The 24648-nt window shown below is 39.8% G+C and overlaps 1 protein-coding gene across 6 annotated transcripts in view; it reads right to left on the reverse strand.

The window, feature by feature from the left end:
- Window positions 1-24648, reverse strand: part of CD86 (CD86 molecule) — a 59137-nt gene that overhangs the window by 33812 nt on the left and 677 nt on the right. For 4 of the 6 annotated variants that reach the window (XM_054700525.1, XM_054700524.1, XM_037525457.2 and 1 more), the window contains exon 1: window positions 6419-6493. The exons of 1 other annotated variant lie outside the window; for it this stretch is intronic. In XM_054700525.1, coding sequence (XP_054556500.1) covers window positions 6419-6462 — 44 coding nt within the window. In that variant the 5' untranslated portion in view covers window positions 6463-6493. Of the gene's footprint in view, window positions 1-6418; window positions 6494-16427; window positions 16710-24648 lie in introns of those variants that run through there. One more of the 6 variants, XM_037525460.2, reaches the window with a different exon arrangement.

Raw genomic sequence — 24648 nt, forward strand, 5'->3', positions numbered from 1 at the left:
CCCATGACAGTCCTTCAGACAGGTCCCTAAAGAGATACAACCCTGCCTCCTTGCCATCCTGTTAATGGGACTCAGAGACCTACTGCTTTCTGATGTATCATCATTACACATTTGATTAAGTTAGCTAGAAAACTATCAGGCCATGCTCCTGGACACATACTTATGTGTGCACATGCATGGAGGAACAGAGGCAAAATCTTATGTTCAATGCTACTTATTGCCATAATATTTTTTGACAACTACTTTCTGAACCACAATCAAATACAAAAAAGACTCTAAGGACACATGGAACTAGTGGAATGACCGTGACCTTTATATAGGACAATAAGAAAAGCTAACTGAACTTTAGGAGAGGTTGACTTTGGACAAATAATGGTAAATTAGTTTCTGTAAGTAGAGGAGGATAGCTTAGTAGGATCTGAAAAGTCAGACAAAGAATTTATTTGATTTGATAGAAAATTGGGATTTTGGTACTAATAGTTTGGGAGCAGAAAGCAAAATGCAGTGAAAGTTTAAAGAAAGTAAGCCTGTCAGGGGCCTGAGAGAGGAAGTTGGGGCTATTATTAGGAATCAAGAAAACCAAAGCGAAGGCTGGTAGACCTGAGGGGAAGAGATTGAGCAGGTGTAGGAACACTGAGCATAACCAGAAAAAGGTGAGCAAGAGTCATGCCTTGACAGAAACGTGAATAGCACTTGGTGTCTGGTGGACACAGAGATGATTGCAGTGGATACATGTCACCCAGTATGAGCTCTGCTTCCCTGGAGGTCCCTTGCCAGTCTTGTCTCCTTCTAGCACAAGCTGGATTGAAAGGTTGATATGATTTCTAATCTCTTGCTGGAACAAATATTCCTGGGGTCCCATTTGTGGAGAATTTTCTTTTTTTTTTCTTTTTTAAAGATTTATTTATTTATGCATATGAGAACTGGGGTACAAGCCAGAGGTGTGGGGGGTGAGAGAATTCACCAGAGACAGAGTGGGGAACAGAACAGGCAGATTAACCGAAGTACACTGCTGAGGGGAGCAGCGGGCTAGGCAGGAGAGGTCTGCTGCGCCATGTGGGTTGCTCCCTGGCCGGCCAGGGATCAAACTCGTGCTGTGGGGGCCACGAATTGCTTCATAGTGCGGTGCTTAACCCCTTGTGCCACCAGGGAGGCCCTTGTGGAAAATTTTCTACCTAACAGTTTCTCTCCTTTCATTAGCTGTCTTTTCCCAAACCCATTTGGGAGCACAGGGTTTGACACAGTTATGAGGAGAACAACATCAAAGATGCACAGCAATGAAGAAGGCATGTTTATGAAGATTCACAAGAGCAGAAAAATGCTTTTATAATTTCCCAATATTATAGGTAACTGACAGCATTACAATCAAGAGTATGTTTTCCTCACTAACCCAAAAGAAAGAACATAGCATGGCCCTGGCATTATTAAGATTTTCCAGTCCCCCAAAAGCAAGTTTGTGTATGAGATAGATGCCCAGTTCTTGCGGGCATATTTAGAATTGGTCTTGTCTGAGTTAAAGAGAACACCCTTTCAAAGGATCAGTGGCTTTAGAATACATTTTTCCTTTTTGCCATAAAAGGCCTATTAAGCATCATGAAAAGTTTTACAGATACCTCGTCTTTGAGTCTGTATCCATCTCATTAAGGCTCTGCCTGCCATTATAAATCCCATAGAACTCACTAAAATGCAGCTGTGCCAATCCTGACCCGTGAAGGGAGCACTTTTCCATTGTCTCAGAACCAGAATCATGGTCAAAGACAGAAGCCAATGCTTCAAGGGCACAAATGAGGGATGTCCCCCTCTCCCCATGCGAGTACCAGCCTTACATTGGTGCTTGGAATTCCCAAATTACTCATTCCTTGGGTTAAGGCATTTTTGAAAGCCCCTGTTAAATGCTAGCTGAAAGGGAGAATGTGTTGTTGTTGTTTTTTTCAAGTCACTAAGTTAATTTATCTAAATAAGGAATGAAACTCAGAAAGTAATCATACTCGTGAAAGGAGGGAAAAGAATATGGAATGTTTTTTCCAGTCTTGCTGGAGAGATGGCTGAGAACACACTTTTCTTTCTCTAACACATTTCAAAATGGTGTCTTGTCCCTACACCACAGCCCAATTGCTCTGCTGTATAGTTCAGAAATAAGTCTCTATATTAGAGATGAAGATGGGTCCAATGAAAGAGCATATGCTCAGCTGGTGGCCCTATCCTTCCTTCCTGCCCCCAAATATTATTATCTGACTGGCCATGGAAGATGAATTGTCAATCCTTGCTTCAATGCTGGATAACGACCAAGTAATCTTCTCATCACCCTCCTTTCTTGTTTCAACTATTTCCCTCTAGTTCTACGCCTTCACAACTTCAATCTCCTGGCCCAGAGACTCCTACACTCAATTCCCACTTCTATCTGATTTTTGAAACATGGAATTTGATTTTCCCCTGAAGACTCTGGCTTGGCTGACTTTTTCACCTTATGTGTTCTTCCCCCGCCCACTCTAGCCTCAGTTCCATAAAACCCAATCCCACCTCCACCAGGAAGGGACTTTTGATATTCAGGGATATTACAGTAACTTGAAACATCAAGCTCAAAGACACAGTTAAGAAAAGTGAGCACAATCATAGAACCAGCTTTTCCCCTTTAAAGCAACATTCCTATATAGTCATTTTTACTGTGATTATTTAATTCATGCTAATTTTCCACTAGGCTAGGAGCTTTAATAGCTCAGGGACCATGTTTCTTGAGTTCCATATTAAAAATCCAAATTACTCAATAAATGTATTTAAAACATGCACATGAACAGTGATTTTTAAAAATGAGTCATTATAAAAGTTACCAATATACATGTGACAGATAGCTCACATAAATAGCTTGAATGGCATCTGTAGTAGCAACGAGAAGACATAAAGAACTGCAAACTTGTGCACACATAACTACGTAGACACATTTTAGTCCATGGCCTTTGTCTCAAAATTGAGTTTGGATGTCAGAGGAATGGATCATCTCTTAGTTATTACAATTTGAGAGCAGCAGGAAGTTCCCTTGGCCAAAAATTATATTCACCTGTCTTTCCAGAACTTTAAATAAGTATTAATGGAGGCACTATTTTAACCCTATTTGCAAATGCAAATATGTTCATGGTATACAGAACATGGTGAACCACAGCTCAGGCTCTTTTTTTGACCTAAGGCTATTTTTTTTTCAAGTGAATTATTGGTCTCTCATGCCAAGAGGGTCTAATATTGGGATGGGGTAATTGGATGGGAAGGAAAACTGGGGAAAATTTTCTGGATAGAATAAATATCCCCCAAAAAATATCCCAAAATATCCCAAAAAGAGGCCTCTGCAGAGAGACTGGATTTTACCCCTGCTTTCTGGATTGACCACTGGCAACAGGGGGTCAGACAGGCCCAGCAGCTTTGGATAGCTGCTCCTGAAAAGAGCTGCTTGGAGTCCACAGCACTCCAAGAGTGGCTACCAACTCTAAGTGGTACCTTCTATTTCCTGCCTTCCTTTTAGTTCATCAAAGCAGATGAAGAAATGTTCTGAAAGAGACAAGTTTTTGTAATGTCTCACCTCCAGTGTAGGTAGTCTGAGAATCAAGCCTGATGATCAGAGGTTTTAAGCCCGTTCTCCATACCCCCTCTTACCCACAGCATGATCCCCAGGCATGTGGGCTTCATAGAAACATACCTGTCACAAAGGCCCATCCACTGCAGCTCCCAGAGACCAGGTGCATAAACCCAGTGACATTCCCGAGGAATACAGAAGCAAGGTATTAAGAATCAACTACAAGGAGGGCCTCCCCTGGTGGTGCAGCGGTTGAGCACTGGGCTACGAGGCTGCCCGCAGCCTCTGCAGCACCGATTCGATCCCCAGTCACCGGGCGAGGGTCCCACCAAAAAAAATAAATAAAAATAAAAATAAAAATAAAAATAAAAATCAACTACAAGGAGCAAGCACACTTTACAAAGAATCGAATAGTGTAGAGCCAAAGCTAGAATTCACATACAGAAAGGGGAACTGACAGAGAGAAACAACACCGCAGACAGAAGCAGTTTTCTTGCTGGTTCCAAATAATTTCTGCTGGCAAGTGGGCATTTCCACTGATGAGAATGACTGCAAATGCAGCCTCAGAGAGTGAGCGAATGTAAAGCCCTGAGGAAACCCCCCAAAGACAACCCCAGCCACAAAAATGAAAAACACACCTTCCCTGACAGATTGACAGATCCAGGAGTACAGCTTTTGAGCCCATAGATAAAGATCCATCTCAATTCAACAAATGTTTTACCAGGCAGCCATGTGCCAGGCACTGTGTCTGACTCACAGAACTGCAGGAGACTTTCCTCAATCAGAGAGATCAGAGTCCAGATACTGCTCATCTCAACTCATTCACTGAATACCTCTCCATGGATATATTGCCTGCTAAAAGGTAATTAATATGCACAACCCCTATTTGCAGATTATCCCAATCAAATCTTAATCGTCCTACTCTAGAGTTTTTCTGTTACCTTGGTCCACAATTCCTTGAAAGTGGGCAGTGTACTTGAGTCTGGGGGTGGTCACAAGCAAAACTCTGAAAAGCATATGGATGCCGAGTGGATTTTTCCAAACCTAGTGCCTTGGCAGGGACAGCTTTCTCATTAAAATGCTGCCCAAATCTATGGCTTCTTATCTCACCCAATCAAACGCTCCAATCTATGTGGGGTGCATTTATGTGCCTCTGAGTCTGCAGCTAGCTGTTCCCTGCCAGGCAGGAGAAATGAAAAGTGAGTAGGTGAAAGCTGTTACAGCTCCCCAAGCAAGGATAGGCGGTGCAGCATAAGTAGCTTGGGTTTGGAACTGGCAGTCCAAGGTCAAATCCGGGCTGGACCACTGGGCCCTGAGCACATTACTAAACATCTCCAAGTGTCAGTCTTCTCATCTGTGAAATGTGATTAATAATATCTTCCTTGTTGCATTGTTGTGAAAATAGAGATCTCACATGTAAAAATCACTTGGCACAGAGCATGTCACACAGCAATTTAGTCTTTTATTACTTTCCTATTTTCTTTTCAGACTGTCCAATTCTCACTTCAATCTTTCCACAAAGATCTTCCTTCTATCATAGGAGAGTTGATGATCATTCTTCCCAAAACAAACCCTTTCACCATCTGTCCAGGCTCTTATGTGGGCTCTGGGTCCTGACTCACAAGGTCATCACTTCCCCCCAGCCATTCTATATGCATACCTTGGAAACTTTATCCTTTATTCAGATAGGCCCCACCTGGGGTTTTCCTCTGGATTTTACGATAAGATAGTTTTTTTTTTTTTTTAATTTGAAAGGGTCCATTTGGTTTCTTTATTGTAGCACTTAAAATTACCCACCTACTAGCACACAGAAGAATTCACTCACACTTCACTTATTTTTTCAATTTTCCTGTACTCAGTCAAAATAGAAGCTAGGCTAAATTGGAAAATTCTGATAGCAAAATATTTGGGATAGTATTTCCTAAATTTAAGTATTTCCTAAATTTAGCTGTTAGTGCCACTTTATATCCATGTAAAGTCTATACTTCTCCTTAAATGATATTTCCCTCTGAACTTACTTTATATAAGTAAATTTACTTAAAAGGAATCTTAATGTTAAAAATTTTTTTATAGCAATATCATTTGCCATAAATAAAGGATGAGTAAAAATAATTTATCACACTGGGCTTTAGAATCACAGAGACCTGTTTAAACCTATTTAAACCCTGGTTCCACTAGTTAATATCTGTGTGTTTTTTGGAAAGTTACTTAACTTCTCTGGACCTTAGTTTCTTCACAGAAGTAATACTAAGCATATCACACACTTGTGATATAGATGTATATAGAGAGATACACTCACATTAGCCCCCCATCCCATAAGTAACATTTAGTTGTTACTGTCCTATTTTTTAGAACTCCCAGAAGATAGATACATGTGTGCATATTTACCCTTTTATGTAAAACCTCTTAAATAGTTGAAAACATATATTTAAATTGCCTTAATAATTTCTTCTCTTAGCTAAATATTATCAGTATCTTCAACTGTTTCTCGTATGATGTGCTCTCTAGAACACTAATCAGTTCGGCACCTCTCCCTCCAGCCCGGGTCTCCCACAATTTGTCAACACACCTCTTTGCAGAGAGGCTCACAGAATGGAGTGGGCAGTGACAAAATCACTTTCATTAATGAGTCACAGATCAAATTACCCATAAACAGTTCAACTGGGAGGTTGGCTGACCATGACTTTTTTCCACGGCAAGTCAGATCACCACTCCCTGGCCCAACTTGCTTGTGTGTCAGTGTCTGAGGCCAGTGTTCAGCCAATCAAAATTACTCTAAATCCCATATATGTCATCCATTTTACTAGCCACCCCTCCAAGTCTTATGTCACTCGAGAATCAATAAGAAGGCCTTACCCAAGGGTCATCAGAGCCAAGAACACAGAGGTCAACAGTATCATATGCTGAGAGGAGGTGAAGCAGAATGAAGAAGATCAGTTCCTTGTGTTTAGTAAGGAGGAAGTTGCTGGTAACCTCAGAAAACTGCTTTCTGTGTGGGGCTGCTTCCTCCACTGTCACTCCCGGATGTTCTCAGGCCTGAGGAGGCTAAGGCTGTAAGGAAAACCAGCAGGAAGGGAGTGGCTAGAGATGGCATCTAGCTGAGGGAAATATACTTAGCTGCTGTCCTTGTTCAGCTTTGCCCAGGAGATATTTCTCTGGGATCATAAGTTTGGGATCTACTCTGGAGGCAAAGCTAGAAACCTGTGGGCATTTGGAAACATCCAAACACCTGGTTGAACTTCCCAATTCCAGTTACATATTTGTTGCTCTATATAAATAAATACCTACCCATGGTCAGTGGTCAAGAGGCAGCCTAAAGGTATTTTAGGTGATAGTGGTGCTTCTTTTTTTTTTTTTTTTTTTTTTGTGGGACCCTTGCCGGTGGCTGGGGATCGAACTGGCGCTGCAGAGGCTGCGGGCAGCCTCGCAACCCAGCACTCAACCGCTGCGCCACCAGGGGAGGCCTGATAGAGGTGCTTCTGAAATAGAATAAAATGGTTTCCACAAATAATTATAGCTGCCTTGTTCATCTCAATGTTGGTATTTGCTTTCTGAGCTTTCTTGACAGAGATCTTTGCATGGGAGAAAACAAGAGGCCTAAAGTCTAAGATGCTTCTGGACTTCTGTGAAAGCCCATCGGAGAAATAATATAGATGCACTACAGAGAGGGGAAGAGAGTGCTTTTAAGATGCAAGAGAAAGGAAGGGAGTGGCAGAAGGGTATGGATCGTGCGAGTAGTGGGGTCTGAACACCCCTTTCTCAGTGTTTTCACTGGGATAGAATTCCCAAGGATGACGGCGCATGCCTACAGAGGCAGTACTCTTGGCTCATGTTTGGAGGCTTGGAGGCATGGGGGCAGAAATCTGTCAGAATTTACAGGCCATGGTGGACTTAGATGGTGAGGTGGCCAATAACAAGCAGGACAGACTCGGGACTTGAGCCCTTCCACCACTTTCTAAACATCTGACAAACTTTATGCACTCTAACTAGACTGCAGAAGGGGACAGGCACCCCAGTATGCACAAGATGAGATCTCCTATCCAGCTGGCAGAATGGGCATATGGAGCTGGAATTAGGCTGAATTAAAGGAAGTGAGGAAAATGATTATTTCTTATGTACTTGGGTTGAAAGACAGAAATTAGCACAGTTTGTATAGAGTAATCCATGCAAGGAGATCCAGGATTGGACTGTAAATACAGTTCCTGAATTGTTCTTAATCTAAAAATGATACAGCTAAGGTCCAGGCCTTGTTTTTCCCAGAGCTGCTGCAATATCTCTAAGAACACAGGATAGTCAGTCACAGCACCCAAGACCTGACTCTCTCCTTTAAATAAAAATTCTAGGTTCACAGACAGGAACCCTATCACCACATGAATGAGATCATAACTGTTTACTATGAAATGTTGCATTTATTGCTGTTATGAGATTGTAGTTTTAAAAACTTTTCTCAGTAAAGCATAAGAACACACTAACCACTAAGCAAATGAAAACAAAAGTCAAAGACTGGGAGAAAATAATTGCAAAATATATATCTGATAAAGGACAAATATCCAAAATGTACAAAGAAATCTTAAACTTAAAGATAAGAAAACCAATAGCTAAATTTAAAAAAGGGTAAAAAATCTGGATGTACATTGTGCCAAAGAAATTACACAAATGACAAAGAAGAATATGAAAAGATGCTCAGTATCAAATGCCATTAAGGAATGCAAATTAAACAATGAGCTGCTGCTACATACCTATTAGAATGGCTTAAAACAAAAACCTGACAATTGCTGATGAAGGTGTGGAGCAGTAGAAACTCTTATTCATTGCTGGTAGGAACGAAAAATGATATAGGTCATTTGGAACAGCATGTGGCAGTTTCTTACAAAATTTAACATAAACCTGTCATAGGACCAGCAATTGTGCTCCTAGATATTTACCCAAAATCTGCACCTAAATATTTATGATAGTTTTATTCATCATCAACAAAACTAGAGTAACTAAGCTGTCCCTCTATAGGTGAATGGATAAACAAACTGATATATCTGTACAATGGAATATTATTGAGTGATAAAGAGAAATGAGCTATTAAGTCATGAAAACACAATGTGAAACCCTAAATGCATATTAATTAGTGAAAGAAATCAGTGTGAAAGCCTGGATGATTCCAACCACATGACACTTTGGAAGCAAAAAGATCAGTGGTTGCCAGGGGACGTGAGGAGGCATAAATAAGTGGAACCCAGGGATTTTGAAGGCAATGAAATTATTCTGTTTGATAATATAATGGTGGATGCTATTATAAATTTATCAAAACCCATAGAACTATAGAACACAGAGGAAATCTTACTGCAAAGTATGAATTTCAATTAATAATATTGTATCAACATCAGTATATTAATTTTAACCAATATACCACACTAAGGCAATATGGTAATAATAAGGGAAACCTTGTGGAGAGGAGGAGTATGTGGGAATTCTTTGTAGTATCTGTTCAATTTTTCTGTAAATCTAAAACTGTTCTAAAAATAAAGCATATTAATTTAAAAAAAAGTACACATATTAACCACATGTACTGATTCCTGGTAAAGCCACTAAATTAATAATGTGACATTTTAGAGGGCTTCTGGATGAGGGGGTAAGAAAATTAGCATTTATTTTACAGTCCAAAGGTTCACTTCTCCATGTTGCATAGTTGTAATCAAATGTCATACATAAAACCTTGCTGTGGGGCCTGCCCAGTGGCGCAGTGGTTGAGCGCTGGGCTGTGAAGCTGCCTGCAGCCTCTGCAGTGCCGGTTCGATACCCGGCTGCCAGGCGAGGGTCCCACCTGGCACGCAGACCTCTCCTGCCGCCCACTGCTCCCCTCAGCAGTGTATTTCGTCAGTCTGCCTGCTCTGCTCTCCCCTCTGGCTCTGGTGAATTCTCTCACCTTCCTGTGCTTCTGACTGTACCCAGTGCTTGTATAAATAAATAAATAAATCTTTAAAAAAAAATATTCCAGCAGCTCTTTAAAAAAAAAAAAAAAATTTAAAAAAACCTTGCTGTGAAAAATCTCCAGTTTTGTATTTCTGCCATTTATCTTTGTAACAGGGTGGTCCTCAGGAAAAGGGGAAGTTCTGGTTCCCTGCCCCACCCAAAGGAAGGTGGAACTGAGCAGGGAGGAGAAAAAGCTGGAGAAGAGACTGAGGAAGGAAGGAAGCAGGATGGAGATCCAGAAGGAGACCTGGAGGAGGCACATGGGGCCGAGAGACATGTGAAGAAACTGCGCTTGCCTTTTGGTTGTGGACTGGGTGACACAGATGCGGGTGAGAGACCCGTGGAGAGGTTAATGATGGCAGCTTTTATCTCGATTTTGATTTTGCTCTTTTCCTCCCAGACTTGTCCAGTTGTTTCCGATCCTTTTCTGTGGGTCCCCGCCAAAAGGTGCTTTAGTCTTGTGTCAGACTTTCAGGCCTTGTTCTGGGCCAATCCCATTTGGGTGGACTTTTACCCATGAGGGGATGGGTAACTTTGGGTGCTTGATTTAGAAACTAGATTCTTTGTCTTTTCCATATTGTTCCCTAATTGTATTAAAGCTCCTTCCCATTAAAGTCTTATATGTTTTGTGTTGATGCGGCGGATGGCAGAACCTATTTAGAGCAGGCAGGTTTGGGAGATCTGGGGTGCCCCTCTCCCTGCCCTGTAACATCTTGACATTTTCTGACTTTCTTGTACAGAGCAATAGATTTTTATGTCAATTCCTTAGGTAAATTAAAGAAAAAGCCCCATTGTTTTCTAAGGGCCAGATCAATAAAAAATAGCTTTCAGTTCCATGTTTCTGGAGGAACATTCTTAGAAATGTAGTAAGTTTCTTTTTTCTTTGAGGGGGAGATGCAATTTTGACCTATATTTAAAAAGTAAATTACATACAGAAAAGCATTAAAATTGATTTTTTTTCTTGGTCTGGCCAAAATTTTGCAGCCTTAGTATTTGTGTCCTACAAGTGAGTTACTAAGATAGGGAGGAAACCCCCTCACTCTTACAATCTCTCCCCTTAGGCTGGCTTGTTCTGTCTCCATAGCTGCCCTGGGCTGCCTTTTTTTATCACTTTCTCTTGATGCAAATTCACACCCATCATTCATACTTACTAAGAAAGAGGCAACATGTACTGTTTCTTAATTGGTATTTGATCACCTTCTGAACACAGAAATTAGGACCCAGTGACACACTTTTGCATAGATGTCCTATAAGGAGAAGTTAGAAAGGCAAAGGACACCAATAATTGCTTGCAAGATTCTATCAACTGAATGCAAAACTTTCTTGTCTGCACTTTTGTTTAATATCAAACGTACTTGAACTTCAGCTGCAAAGTACATTTATTTGAATTAAAGATTAAATTAGCATGTATTAAAAGGTAGGTTAAGGTGAAAAAATTGCCCCTGAAATTGTCAAAAGTTGTCAAAAGCATTAGGATACATGCATTTTAAAAAAAAGAAGTTCTAATATAATCAAAAAAAAAAAGAGAGAGAGAGAGAGAAAAAAGAAAGAAAGTACAGGCCTGGGTGTGGCCTGTAGATGAGCTGCTACTTTAAAGGCGTGGGTGAGCGGGGAAGGTGAGGAAGGTGGGACTGCTTACAGTTCAGGTTAGGGACAACCCTGGCAGGGGAGGAGCCATCATCCCAAACCCGGTCCGAGAGGGGTCTGTGATCTGATGGAAACATGGCAGGGCAGGCCCGGAGTGTGCTGGGACACACCCCAAATCAGGAGTTCTGGGACTTGTGAGAGCTACAATGTAGTGGGTAGAGAAACTTGATTGTTTCTGTGGAGCAAGGTCACTGGATGACAGGCCTCAGGGGCTCGTGGGAAACTGGAGCCCACGTCAGGAAGCAAGGCTAAGCCAGAAAAGAGCTGCAGCCTGGGGAGCCGAGGGAGTCATGACTCACCCTATAGACATTAGAGACCAGGTTTACAGCAGCCAGAACACATCCAGAACACCCTTCCTGCCAACAAAACTATTATCAGATTCAAAACATTTCTTTTCAGTCTTTAGTGTTACATGGGCTCATTAAACCCAATTTTAAAATATTGGGGTCTCTGAATCTATAGGGCCCATTTGGGTATAGTGTACATTTACACATTCTGAGAAACTGTCATTTCTTTCACAAAGCCTCTGACATTTGCAGTTTCCTTTATAACCTCACTTAGAAGAAGTAAAATGAGGTAATATTCTAAATGTAGAAGTTTTTTGAAGAGTTAGGTCCATATGTTTTTTTCTATGTGTGCAGAGGAGGGAAAATAATACATAACAAAACTAACACATTTTAACAAATTGTAGCATATCTCAAATTTAGGGAAGCAAGAAGAGCTGTGAAAACACCTTTTTATGCAAAATATTTATATAAGAGTATAAATAAAATGTGCACTGCAAAGTAAAATGAAATAGATTGGGGCATACAGAACACAGTCAATATGAGTAAGCTTGTTCAAAAAAAACACTGGATTTTTTTTAAGCTTCCATTTCATAACAGGGGCTGGAGGGGAGCATTGCACCTTCAAAGGTTCACTTCCCTGGGGCTTCTTTGTAACTTAAGCAATGCACAGAGGATTTCTGTGAATCCTTAACATAGGCATTTTCAACCTGGATTTTCAGTTTTCAAGTTGATGTTGCAGAAGGTGGAAGTGTGATTTTTGCAGTTGTCCCACATACCTTTATTTTATTAATTTTTTAAAAGACTGTTCTGCTTTATTCTGTCACAGGTGGCCCTATTGCATGTTTATTTAATCAATCTTCCCATAGCCACCGAGTTAGGGGTGGGAAGAGCCTAAAGTTGGGAGCTGGGAGGGCTTGGTAGGACTATGCCCACTTCTTATCTAAGTGGGTTGTTATATTTCACACACCTTTATGTGGAATTTTCTAACAATCCACCACGCAAAAGTGTAGCTACTTGAAAGAAGTTTTCCAGTAATGAAAGATGTCGTTCCTCCTACTCTTGTGAGTAAGGAATGACCTTTGAAAAGTGCCTTAAATAGCTTTCCTTAAATCTACTTTAAGATTAAAAAAAAAATCTCAAATAAGTCTTGTCCTGATTGGCCAAAGTTTTAAAGTCAGGAGATTTGCGCCTCCCCTGCTGGCGCTGGCAGTTGAGCGCAGTGCTGTGAAGCTGTCCACAGCCTCTGCAGCACGGATTCAATCCCGGCCGGCCTGGGAGAATCCCACATGGCGCGGCAGACCTCTCCTGTCTCACTCGCTGCTCCCCTCAGCAGTGTATTTCGTCAGTCTGCCTGTTCTGTTCCCCACTCTGGCTCTGGTGAATCCTCTTACCCTCCCGCACATCTGGCCTGTACCCCGGTTCTTGTATAAATAAATAAATCTTTCAAAAAAATAAATAGGAGATTCGAATTTTTAAGGACTGTATTTATAAACCAATTTGATCTCTGAGTTTCATGGACTGACGACAAAATATTGCATTTGTCATCACACTTGAGTTGCATTTTCACTGTGCATGGCCTATTTGCATACAAACAAAAGAGATTATTTTTTAAAGAGGTTTTCTGTGTTTTTGTTTTGGTCCTTTGGGATGACTGTGGTAAGAAGGGACCAGTTCATTTTCATACCTTCACTTTGATACATTGTGTTTATGGCACCCTTTATCTCTTCATCCTCACCGCCCACCTCCTATTCCTTAGCATACAGTTGTGGGGTCTTGGTCACCTCCTGCAAAATCTACTGGCTGACTGGTTCGTCTCTTGATCTTTTAGGTTATGGCTTTCTTTCATTAAAAATAGTATGATTATGAAACTCAGTTGCTTTAAAGATTTGCTCCTTGTTCCTTCTGGGCAACTGGTTATACTTCTTAGCAAGACACAAGGTCCTACGCAGCCTAAACCCAATTTTTCTCTTATCAGTCAACCCATATAACTTACCCCCTAGTCACACTCAAACTGTTTGTTATTCCCTGTCCCTCTTGGATCCTTCAGGGATTTTGCCTTCTTTGAGAAAGCTCTTCCTTCTGCCTGGACTGCCTTTCTTGCCTTCTCTGTCTGCAAAGCTTTCTTCCTTCAAGGTCCAGGTCATAACTCATAACCAAAAGTTCCCTGCCAGCCTTCTCTCCTTTTTTCCCCCATATCTGTGTTTTCCTCCCTCCCAAATCACACTATTTATTCTTCTGTTATAATAGTTTCCTTGTTGTGTTAAAATCTCACCACTCCTATGCCAGTGCCTCCCCGAGCACCACAAGACAGGAAGCATGTTTTATTTCTCTTTAATTCTTGCTACTTAGCATTGTCACAGGTTCAGTAAATATTATTAAAGTTGATATCTGTTACCCCATAAGCCAGGTACTCTGCTAAGTTCTTTCAATGTGAAACTTCATTTAATCCACATGAAATATGTACAAAATTTCTGTAGATGAGGAAACTGAGTTTCAGAGAGGTTAAGCTAGAGGTTAGGCCAGAGACACAGAGCTGGTGACCTCAAAAATTTAACAAAATATAGAGGCTGAACTTCAATCCAATTTCTATCATTAATTTCTAACTTTATGACATCATTAAAATGTCATATGTCAGTGTACTTTTTTGGTCTAAATTTTGTAGGCATGGGTTCATACTTTTTGAGTAAGTCTCTCACTCTCTCCCTTACTAATAGTGTCACCTTGAGTAAGTTACTAAACCTCAATTTCCTCTTTTTTTTCTCTTCTAAAATTGTATTATTTTTATTGAGCTAACACAGTATATGATTTAGGGTTATATGTTCAAACGTCTTTAGATGTATGTTAACACAACACAACCACCACCTGGGACCCAGAATTCTACATCAGTTCATATACTCACTTCCTTCTTCACTGAGGTTGAAGAGACCTGTCTTGCTGAGGTCATGCCATCTCCATGGAAAGGGTTACCTCAGTCCTAGAGAATCCTGGTATAGGATCAGCTGAGATATCTAAGTAACAAGGTCACTGTAAGGACCCAAGAAAAATTCCTACGTAAGGTTTCTAATCCTGTCTTTGCTCATTACAGCAACCACTTGTTTCTTCCTAATGTTAAATGTGTGCTTCATATTTTCTCCATTCTTTCACTGAATATTCAATCTCTGAAAACTAGGAAATTTTGAACCTGGACCTCCCAGGTGCCACAGCGGTTAAGGTCTTGGAAGTGTCCATCTACCCTAGGCACTGTGGCATGAATTCGATCTCTGGCAAGAAGCTGACCCACATGGAGCAGCAGACCTCTCCTGTCTCGCCTGCTGCTCCCCTCAGCAATGTATTTCAGTGGATCCGTCTGTTTTGCTCCCCATACTGTCTCTGGTGAATCTTCTCACCGCCCTGCACATCTGGCCTATACCCCAGTTCTTGCATGCATGCATAAATAAAATAAATCTTAAAACCTTCTAACAGAGGAAGAAACTCTTAGGCTTAGCAGAGTAATCTGCCTAAATTACCTTTAATCTAAGGAAATGTTTTTCTTAAGCCTCCATAGAACTGAATGGGGCCCTCAGATCAACATCTAAGAGATGTATGCAAGGGATCACTCTGTTGGTGCATATGAAAATTAGACTAGGGCATTCAAGAGACTGGATTTTGTTTTCCTTTTATTCCTGGCAACCAGGAAATTTAATAAGCCAGAGAATTCTCTTGGAAATAGCTAGGGAATTTTGGATGAGCCACTGAATGGGCACATTTATATTTCTGTCCCCTCCTGTCTAAATTCTCCATGTCTCTCAAATTTCCGCCTCCTTCTTTATTGAGCCCTCAATCAGGTCCCCCCAAACCAACTCACATCCTTATAACCACGAGGCAAAGGTCTTGTGGCCACTTCCTACCCAGTCAGGGGAAAAGAGGAAAAATGGCATCCTCGGGGAATTGTCTTACTGCGTCCAGACTTTCAAAAACCCTTAACTTCTATATTCCCAACTCTCACCTGCCTTGTTCCATTTAACTGTTCCTGCCCACCTGCTGATGCCTCACTTGCTAAGTCAGTGCCTTTAGACTCAAGCAACTTCAAAGTCCTTACAGATAATGTAAATGAGCAAGGCAGGCCTCACAGGAAAAGTAAAGTTTATATCCCACTGGAAATTGGGCAACTTCTGCCACGTTCATTGGTTATTATTATGTAGGAATTTGGCCCCAGTATTACCAAGTAAACTCTTCAGATTTTTTCAAGTATTAGCAATTAATTATAATTGTTTTTTTCAAGCAACTGTCTGTACATTCTTTTTTATCTTCCAGTCTTTAATTTTCAACCTCTACTGCAGACAACTGGTTCCCTAGCTATTACTGACATTATTTATTCATGAAAGCTCATTTTGGACCCTGACCCAATATAGCTCTGCCTAAGTTTCCATGCACAAGTCTTTCTTGTAAATTATTCCTCCCCTGATCTTCTATTATATACAGTATACTGTTTAGATGTTAGATCTAGAGTCAGATTGGGGTCTGGAATCTTGGCTCTGTTAACCAGCTATGTGAACTTCATATCTCTAAAATTAAGTTTTCACTTGTGAAAAATGGAAGGTAATACTATAACTAACTCCTGGAGTTGTGTGAATTAAATGAAACAATATATATGATGTAATATAGTATACCATCATGCCTGCCATATGGCAAGAACTCTTAAGTTATGAGGAAACCTCTTGCTTAGTAGCTTCTATTTAGGATCTCTTATCTGTTTCATCTTTATTTCCTCAGCATTCAATAAAATTTTATTGAATAAAATAATATGCAACTACTCCCTCCTTTCTAACCCTGATTCATTAATAAAACCTTCTAACACACCTCTAACAATGACCTCTGTCCTCTGAACCACTATTGCCTTAACAAAAGTAAGAGGTCAAAACTGGTGGCCTGAGGCAAACCATCCCCTCCAGATATTGGAGTATTTTGTAAATATCAGGATATTTCACCTGGAAGTCTGCCTTTGAGTTCTCTTGAAAAATCAGGTTAGCAGTCCATCGCCTTAACCACTCCGCCACCTCGTCCCACTGAGCGCTGCGCTGAGAAGCTGTCCACAGCCTCGGCAGCTGGGTTCGATTCCCGACCAGCCAGGGAGAAACCCATATGGCGCGGCAGACCTCTCCGGCCTCGCCCTCTGCTCCCTTCAGCAGTGTCTTTGGTCAGTTGTCTGCCTGTTCTGCTCCCCGCTCTCTCTGGTGGATTCTGTCACCCTCCTGTGCCTCTGGCCAGTACCCCAGTTCTTGTATAAATACATAAATCTTAAAAAAAAAAAAAAAAAGAAAAAGAAAAATTAGGTTAGGTTTTTCTAGACCACGTTCCTGCATACAGGATGGAGTGGTGACCAGCAGGTCTCTGGAGATGGGGCTCCACTGTCTGCTGATGAGGAACAACTTCCACCATTCATACGTCATGGGGCAACGCTAAACCACAGACTACATCACTTACTTCTGTTATCTCAGGGTCTCTGTAGGCGTTCTGTGTTTCCCACTCCTCAATTAAGAGTCTACCTCATCAGCAGAATACTTTGAGTTTCATCATGATTAGCCAAAAAATATAAATTCACTGTCAATTGGGCAATGTTAATCAAAGGATGAATTCTATTTCCATACGCTCATCAATCTAGAAGAAAGGGCTACGGTTATTGATATATTTCCTCACTAATTTATTCCTATGTACTTTTTCATTTATGTTTTCTTCTGTCATCATCAATTTTATTTTTAATTTACTCAACCAATCACCTACCATGCTAAATTTAGGCGGATTCTTATATTTCATTCTATTAAGTAATGCTATAATAAATATTTTGGTTCACAAATCTTTTTCCATGTTTTTTAATACTTAATTATCTAGATACCTAAAAATAAAACTATAAGAGCAAGATATCTAAGCATTTTTATGATAAAGAAAAATGATAAAATGTATATATCTTCTGGAATTAGAAATGCAAATTTGCATACATTACTCATGAACAAAAAAAATCTTTATAAATTAAAAACACATATATCAGATGTAAAATATTTGAAGTCCAGAAAGCTAAAGAGGGAGTTGCATAGACAACTTCAGGAAGACATGTGTATGATCACCAATTACAGGACAGGATTTCAACTTAACTTTTTTGTCATACTTCCTTACATAAAATTATTTTAAGTGGACTTGTCTGGATTTCCCCTTATTTATCCTGCCCTCCTCGATAATTAGCAGAGCTACTATAGCAACTTCTGGGTTATAAATATGAATTCATTTGCTAGAATTGTATCAGATATGGCTGAGTTAAAAACATTTAAGACTTAATTTAGGGCCCCCCTGGTGGGATCCGCAGCCTCTGCAGCAGAGTTCGATCCCTGGCCAGGAAGCTACCCACATGGCGTGGCAGACCTCTCCTGTCTCTCCTGCTGCTCCCCTCAGCAGTGTATTTCAGTCAATCTGCTTGTTCTGCTTCCCACTCTGTCTCTGGTGAATCCTCTCACCCCCTGCACCTCTGGCCTGTACTCCGGTTCTTGTTTGCATGAATAAATAAATCTTTAAAATATATACTTAATTTAAAATATAAGAAACAGCAGATTGTAAAGCCTAAAATATTTTATTTCCACATGGCTTTGTACCCTTTTAAATTCTTATAGCCCTCATGGCATTGGTAAGTGTATTATGGCTTCACTTTACAGAGGAGAGCACTGAAGTGCAGGGGGCTTCCCCAGGGTGATGCTGATAACAAGTAGTTCTCTGCTAATTAGCTACCTATTATTTGACACCAGCCAGACTGACTTAAAAATCTTATCTAAACATAATACGGCCTATAGATAAATGGAAAACAACAATCTTTGTTTTCCTGTGCTACTTTGTACATGTCACTGGAAAAAAAAATCATCGCACTTTGTATATTTCCACTCAACCTAGCTCCTTCAGCGCAGAGATTATCTCTGTGGTATTTCTAATGTGTAGCACAATTCCTAGAACAAAGGTGTTAAATGAACTGAAAACATTTCTAAGAACATAAAGAACATAAGCAGTGATCAGGTGTTTACTTGTGTAATCAAATCAACAAGCAACTATAAACCAGAGACTCACTATGGGGAGTGTGGGGGGCGGGGAGGAGGGATTAGGGTCAAAATAAGGGGGGGTGGGAATTGTATGGGGACTATAACCAAGATGAAAATGCATACATTGTGCAATAATGAAAAATGATGTAAAAAATATATAAAATTAAATTAAATTAAAAAATAGAAAATAAAAATGTAAAAAAAAATTTAAGGCCCTTTATATATGCTGTTAAATTGCTTTCCAGAAAGATTATAGCAATTCATCATTCCACAATCAGTAGTATATGAAAGTATTCACTAGCATTATTATTATTTCCCCCGCCCCCCCCGATTTTTTTTTTAAAGATTTATTTATTTTTTTATACAAGAGCTGGAGTACAGGCCAGAGGTGTAGGGGGTAAGAGGATTCATCAGAGACAGAGCAGGGAACAGAAAAGGCAGATGACAAAAATACACTCCTGAGGGGAGCAGTGGGCGCATTATAGAGAGGTCTGCGGCACCATGTGGGATTCTTGCCAGCAAGCCGGAATCGAACCCGCACTGCAGAGGCTGCCGACAGCTTCACAGCATGGCACTCAACCCGCTGCGCCACCGAGGAGACCCCCCAATTTCTTTTTTTAAAGAAATTTATTTATTTTCTTACATCGTTGTCATTTTTTGGACAGCATTTGGCTTCTTCCCTCAGGTGTAGCTCCCGTAGCTCCCCACCATGATCCATCTCCACAGTCCCTTGCGCTCTCCCCTCCCACCTGTAATTATTGTCTCCCTCTCTCTCAACAAAACACAGATTTTAATTTGATAGATGAAAATATCTCATTGGTGTTTGCACTGGTTTTTCTCTAATGTTTAGTAAAGCTGAACATCTTGGATTTTAAAAAATTACTTCTCGTTTTTTATTTGACATAATTAAAGATTCAAGGGAGGTTGAAAAAAAAATGTACAGGGGGGTTAGTTTTTTCCAGTGCTAACCTCTTGCATGCCTGTAGTACATTATCCGAGCCATGAAATGGACTTTGGTATGATCCACAGTGCTTATTAAGAGTTCACCAGTTTTGTGTCTTATGTGCATTGTCTGTGTGTGTGTGTGTGTGTGTGTGTGTGTGTGTAGTGGTAGGCAACTTTATCACCTTTATAGAGTCACATAATAACTGCTATTATCAAGATACAGAACTATTTCACCGTGGCTTAATTTTCCTTTTCATAGTGGCTTAATGATGAACATCTTTTTGTTGTACTTATTTGTCATCTGTATCTCCTATTTGGGGGAAGTGCTTTTTTATATCTTTTGTCAACTTTCTAACTGGTTTATTTGCTTCTTACTGTTTAATAAATGAAAAGATCTTATTAGTGTTCTAATTGGTATGTCTATAATAGTTAGAATAAACATTTTTGTGACTTATATTTATTTTTTAACATCACTAAATTATTACCTGCATTGGATTGCTTTTGTAATTTCATATTTTTTTTCCATTTTCAATCAGACTATAAAAATAACATGTCCGGGGCCTCCCTGAGGGCATAGGGGTTAAAGCCAGTGTTATAAAGCTATCACCAGCCATTGCAGGTGGGCCAGGGAGCTAATCCACATGGCGCAGCAGACCTCTCCTGTCTCACCCACTCATCCCCTCAGCAGTGTATTTCAGTAGATCTGCCTGTTCTGCTCCCCACTCTGTCTGGTGAATCCTCTCACCGCCACCCCACCCCACACCTCTGGCTTACACCCCAGTTCTTGTGTACATAATAAATAAATTTTTAAAAAGTCAGCTATTTTTTTCTGTATTCTCCACAGTGCCTTAAAACTATCAGGTTTTTGATAAATATTTATTGTTTAATTAGTTGACAATAATTTTAAGATGGAGGTGATGATTAAAATCATATTTTTGGTAGTTATTTATTTCAGATTTTACCGGTGGTCAGTTATGATAAACCTGAAACCAGTTGACTAATTGATTTACTCAACTAAATGTCATTCTTTTTTATATGCATTAGATCTTTTAGTAAAGTCAAATCTAATTATTTTTATTCACAATAATATAGAACTATAACATTTGAATTGTTTGGCCTATAATATCTCTGAGACTACAGAAAACAAACTTTAGACTCATTTTGACTTCAAAATCTTCAATAAAACTTCTAATAAAATGCTTTAATACTTCAATGTTCCAATTCTACTCTATTTATTCTGCTTATTGACATAAATCTAAGTGAGCCTCCAAATTCCATGTGGTCTAGTTTCCTTTTTTACATGACCAGATTCATCTCAAGCTTTTTCTTTGAGAAGGCTCAAATGACAACTCTCTTGTGACTTAATACAACAGAATGGTATCTGTGTCAAAACCAAAATTCCAACATGTAAATGACTGCTGAAAAATCCTTTTTTTCTTGAAATCCTTCCCAATTTTGGGTAGACAGGAAATACTGACTTTTCTCTCCTTTGTTTAGCTATGAAAGCAGAGAAGAGAAGACTCGGATCTGGCTAATATGTGTCCATGTTTCTAGGTAGCTCTTTAAGGACAATAGTTGTGTTTGGTCTAGCAAAGAGGTCCCCATTCATCACCAAACATTGACAGGAAAGAGCTACTTGTGCTGTCTCTGAGTTCTCAGCTTTCTAAGATCTCTACCTCCACTCCGTTGGGAATACTTTGGAAAGGTCAGTGAGAATCTCTGGACTGACATTTCAGTCATAATTTTACTTCACCTTTCTGCAGAACTGACACTATGACTACCATTTGCTTTGGGAAATATCGTTTTCCTCTTAGCTTAGGTGACCTAATCCCTTCTTGGTTCCCCCAACACCTCTCTGATGCACTTATTCAAAGTTTCTTTCTCTGGCTGTATGTGCTCTCACCAAAGTATTATGCACACACACCTCGTTCACTAGGGTTGTGGTTAATGTGGTAACAAAGCATAAAAAATGGACTGTTAGAAATTGATTGTCTCACGGTACTGAAAACAAGAAGTTCAAAATTCACATTCTGTTTTTCCTCTCCCTCTGCCCCAAATCCATTCCACTTCCTATATCCTCCATTTTTTGTAGGATGTGACAGTGTGATCAGACCTTTCCTTCAAAGTACCACATCTGTCAAAAACCAAATGCTGTCAAGGCTAGTGTTCAGTCACCTTCCAAATGCATCCTCTCCTCTCCAATTCCACATATAACTGTCCTGGTTTCATGTCTTCAACAACTATACTTAGATTATTACTATAGTCTCCTAAAGGAGCTCCTTGTTACTCCTCCCCCCCCCCCCATCAATCCTGTGCTTTACTGCCAGAGGAATTTTTTTAAAGCAACTGCTATCAGATCTTTACTTGTTTATGAAGCTTAGGCTGTGATGCTAAGATAATCACTACTGGATCCCTGAGCTCTGGGAAATCTTTGCTCATTTCATTCTCTATTATGACTGTCAGGCATCTTCTTGCAGTTCTACTTGCAATCCCTCTCCTCCCCACTACCCTACCCCATGCGTCGAGACCCGATTTGTCTGTTTAATCACCCAGGCATTGGGTCTTTATTTATTTATTTTTAAAGATTTATTTATTTATGCATACGAGAGCTGGGGTACAGGCCAGAGTTGTTGGGTGGGGGGGTGAGAGGATTCACCAGAGACAGAGTGGGAAACAGAACAGGCAGACTGACTGAAATACACAGCTGAGGGGAGCAGAGGGCGAGACAGGAGAGGTCTGCTGCGCCATGTGGGTTTCTCCCTGGCCAGCTGGGGATCAAACTCTGTGTTGCAAAGGCTGCAGATTGCTTCATAGTGTGGTGCTTAACCCCTTGTGCCACCAGGGAGGCCCGAGGCATTGGGTCTTTAAACCACAATGACCCCAGTGAAGCCCACAGCTGGTGATCTAGAAAAGCCCCAGCAAGCTCTCTGAGTCATCCCTTCTTCGCCTCACTAGATCCCAGCTTCATCCTTGCACCTAAATGGGCTCAGTTTCCTTAGCTTCACCCTCCTTTCCACATTCTTGGTGTGATCACAATCATTCCCTGGAAGTGGCTGACCTTATCCTTGGGTTCTGCCTGCTCCAGTTTATCTCTCCTGAGAGACCAGCTTGGGTTCATCCTGCCAGGCCTAAAAGGTATTGGAAAATGCTGCTGGAAAAAGCCTTCCTGAATTCTAGTTCTAGCCATACAATTAAGTAATTGTATAATTTTTGCCAAATTATTTCCCTTCTATTTCTTCATTCTAGCAGTAATAGTAATAAAAACATCTAATAATACTACTACTACTTATGGAGTACTTACTAGAGCAAGGTTCTGAGCACCCTCCTTGAATGCTCTCATTAGGCACTCACAGCCATTATGAAATAAAATGATTTTCCCTACCGTACAGATAAGAAACGGAAGATGTCAAAGATTAAGCAACTTGACCAAGATCACACCACTAAAAAGTGGAAGAAGCTGGGATTTAAACCCCAGGGTCTGGTTCCGAAGCATGGCCTTGTACTGTTCTTCCTCCCAATATACAACTCACTCTAGAGCCATGACATCACATCCATAAAATAAGGAAATGAATTACTGGTCTCTTCCATACAAAACATTCTATGAAAACAGGCCTATTGAAATCGGGTGAGCTACGGTTTGAGTGAGCATTTTGAAGAGGAATCAAGACTCCAAAAAGTCGATCACAAAGGGTCAAAACCTTGACAATGGGAGTCCACATATTTTGAGTGATCACATGCTTTTCAGAGAGAAGCCAGCCATTAGTTTCTTTTTCTTAAATATCTAGCTTTATTTTCTTAAATTTCTAGCTTTTTATTTTCACAACAGTGTGATCTATTTTCAAGACTAAGAAGTAAAAATCACCTGTATTTGTGATTAACATTGTGCGTGTGTAGATTTCCCATATAAAACTACTAGCAGTGCACATTCTATTTATTCCTTAAGCTAAACACATTAAGAATTGTTCTACAAGATGATTTTTAACGATCTCATGGTATTCGGTGATGGATGTTCTATAATGATCTATTTTTAGTCATTTAAATTGTTTCAAGATTATCTCTATTGGAAACAGTGGCAAGAAAACTTTGAAAACATATATGATTAAGTTCTTCCAAAACTTTAAAAACATATATGGATTATATTCTTCAGATACACTCCCAAAAGTTGAACTGCTTGGTTAAAAGGCATGCACAATTTAAGGGTTTTGATATATGTCACCAAATTATTATTCAAAAATTTTTTTATTTGTATGTATTTTAGATCATTATTCATATTATTATCCAGAAAGATTACCTGCTATAATCAGCAGGTGGTAAGTGTATAGATGTTCCTCCATTCTTAGTGTAATTTTCTCTTGCTTGCTTTTTCAAAGAAAAATTTGCTGTTTTGATAAAAGTATTTCTCTGTTTTAATGTGCATTTCTTTTGACTCTGGTGAGACTAAAAATTATTTTACTGGTCATTTGTATTTTTTCATTTCCTGTTCAGGATAAAATTTCAGGCTCTGTGAAGATGAATTTTAACAACAATATAGATACTCATCTGTGGTTCTATAGCCATTGTAGTGTGAACATAATTAATTAGTCCAATCGCTATGGTTCCACAAGATTTTTAATTCTAAAAATTATTTTCATACATCCTTAAATTTCACTGAAAGGAAAAGGAATCTTTATTTGAAAATTAAATTCTAATCTTCTGAAACAAATCAGCAAAACTGTTTCCCATGCCAGTAAGCACTGGGTAGGTGAAGATTATTTCAATTTTCAAAGAATATTAGTAAATAATGACTGGTTCCAGTTGCCATTTCCAAGAGAATGATGGGTGTGACTTCCAGTAAGTTCCTGCCGTAGGGGCCTGCCACAGTGTGGGGGAACCTTGTGGTGTAAAACAAAGCAGCTAGAAAGATTTTAACTCTACTTCTTATGTACTTATGACCTTAAGCATGTTATTTAGTCTCTTTAAGTCACCATTATCTCATCCATAAAATTGAATGATGATATTGTCTGCCTGAGAATCATTGCAAAGATTAAAATTCAGTTAAATAAGACAAAAAGTCACAGCATGTCATGCATTTTCAAAACTCAGTAGCTAACTCAATTATTCTACCTCTTTCCACTACCTCACCCTGTTCAGAATCTCCCATGGCTAGTTTATGAGTCATTATCTGAGCTCTATATTTTCTTATGCCTCT

This window comes from Talpa occidentalis, unplaced genomic scaffold (genome assembly GCF_014898055.3).
Source record: "Talpa occidentalis isolate TD23 unplaced genomic scaffold, MPIMG_talOcc4v2.1 talOcc4.4, whole genome shotgun sequence".
Classification (NCBI taxonomy): Eukaryota; Metazoa; Chordata; class Mammalia; order Eulipotyphla; family Talpidae; genus Talpa; species Talpa occidentalis.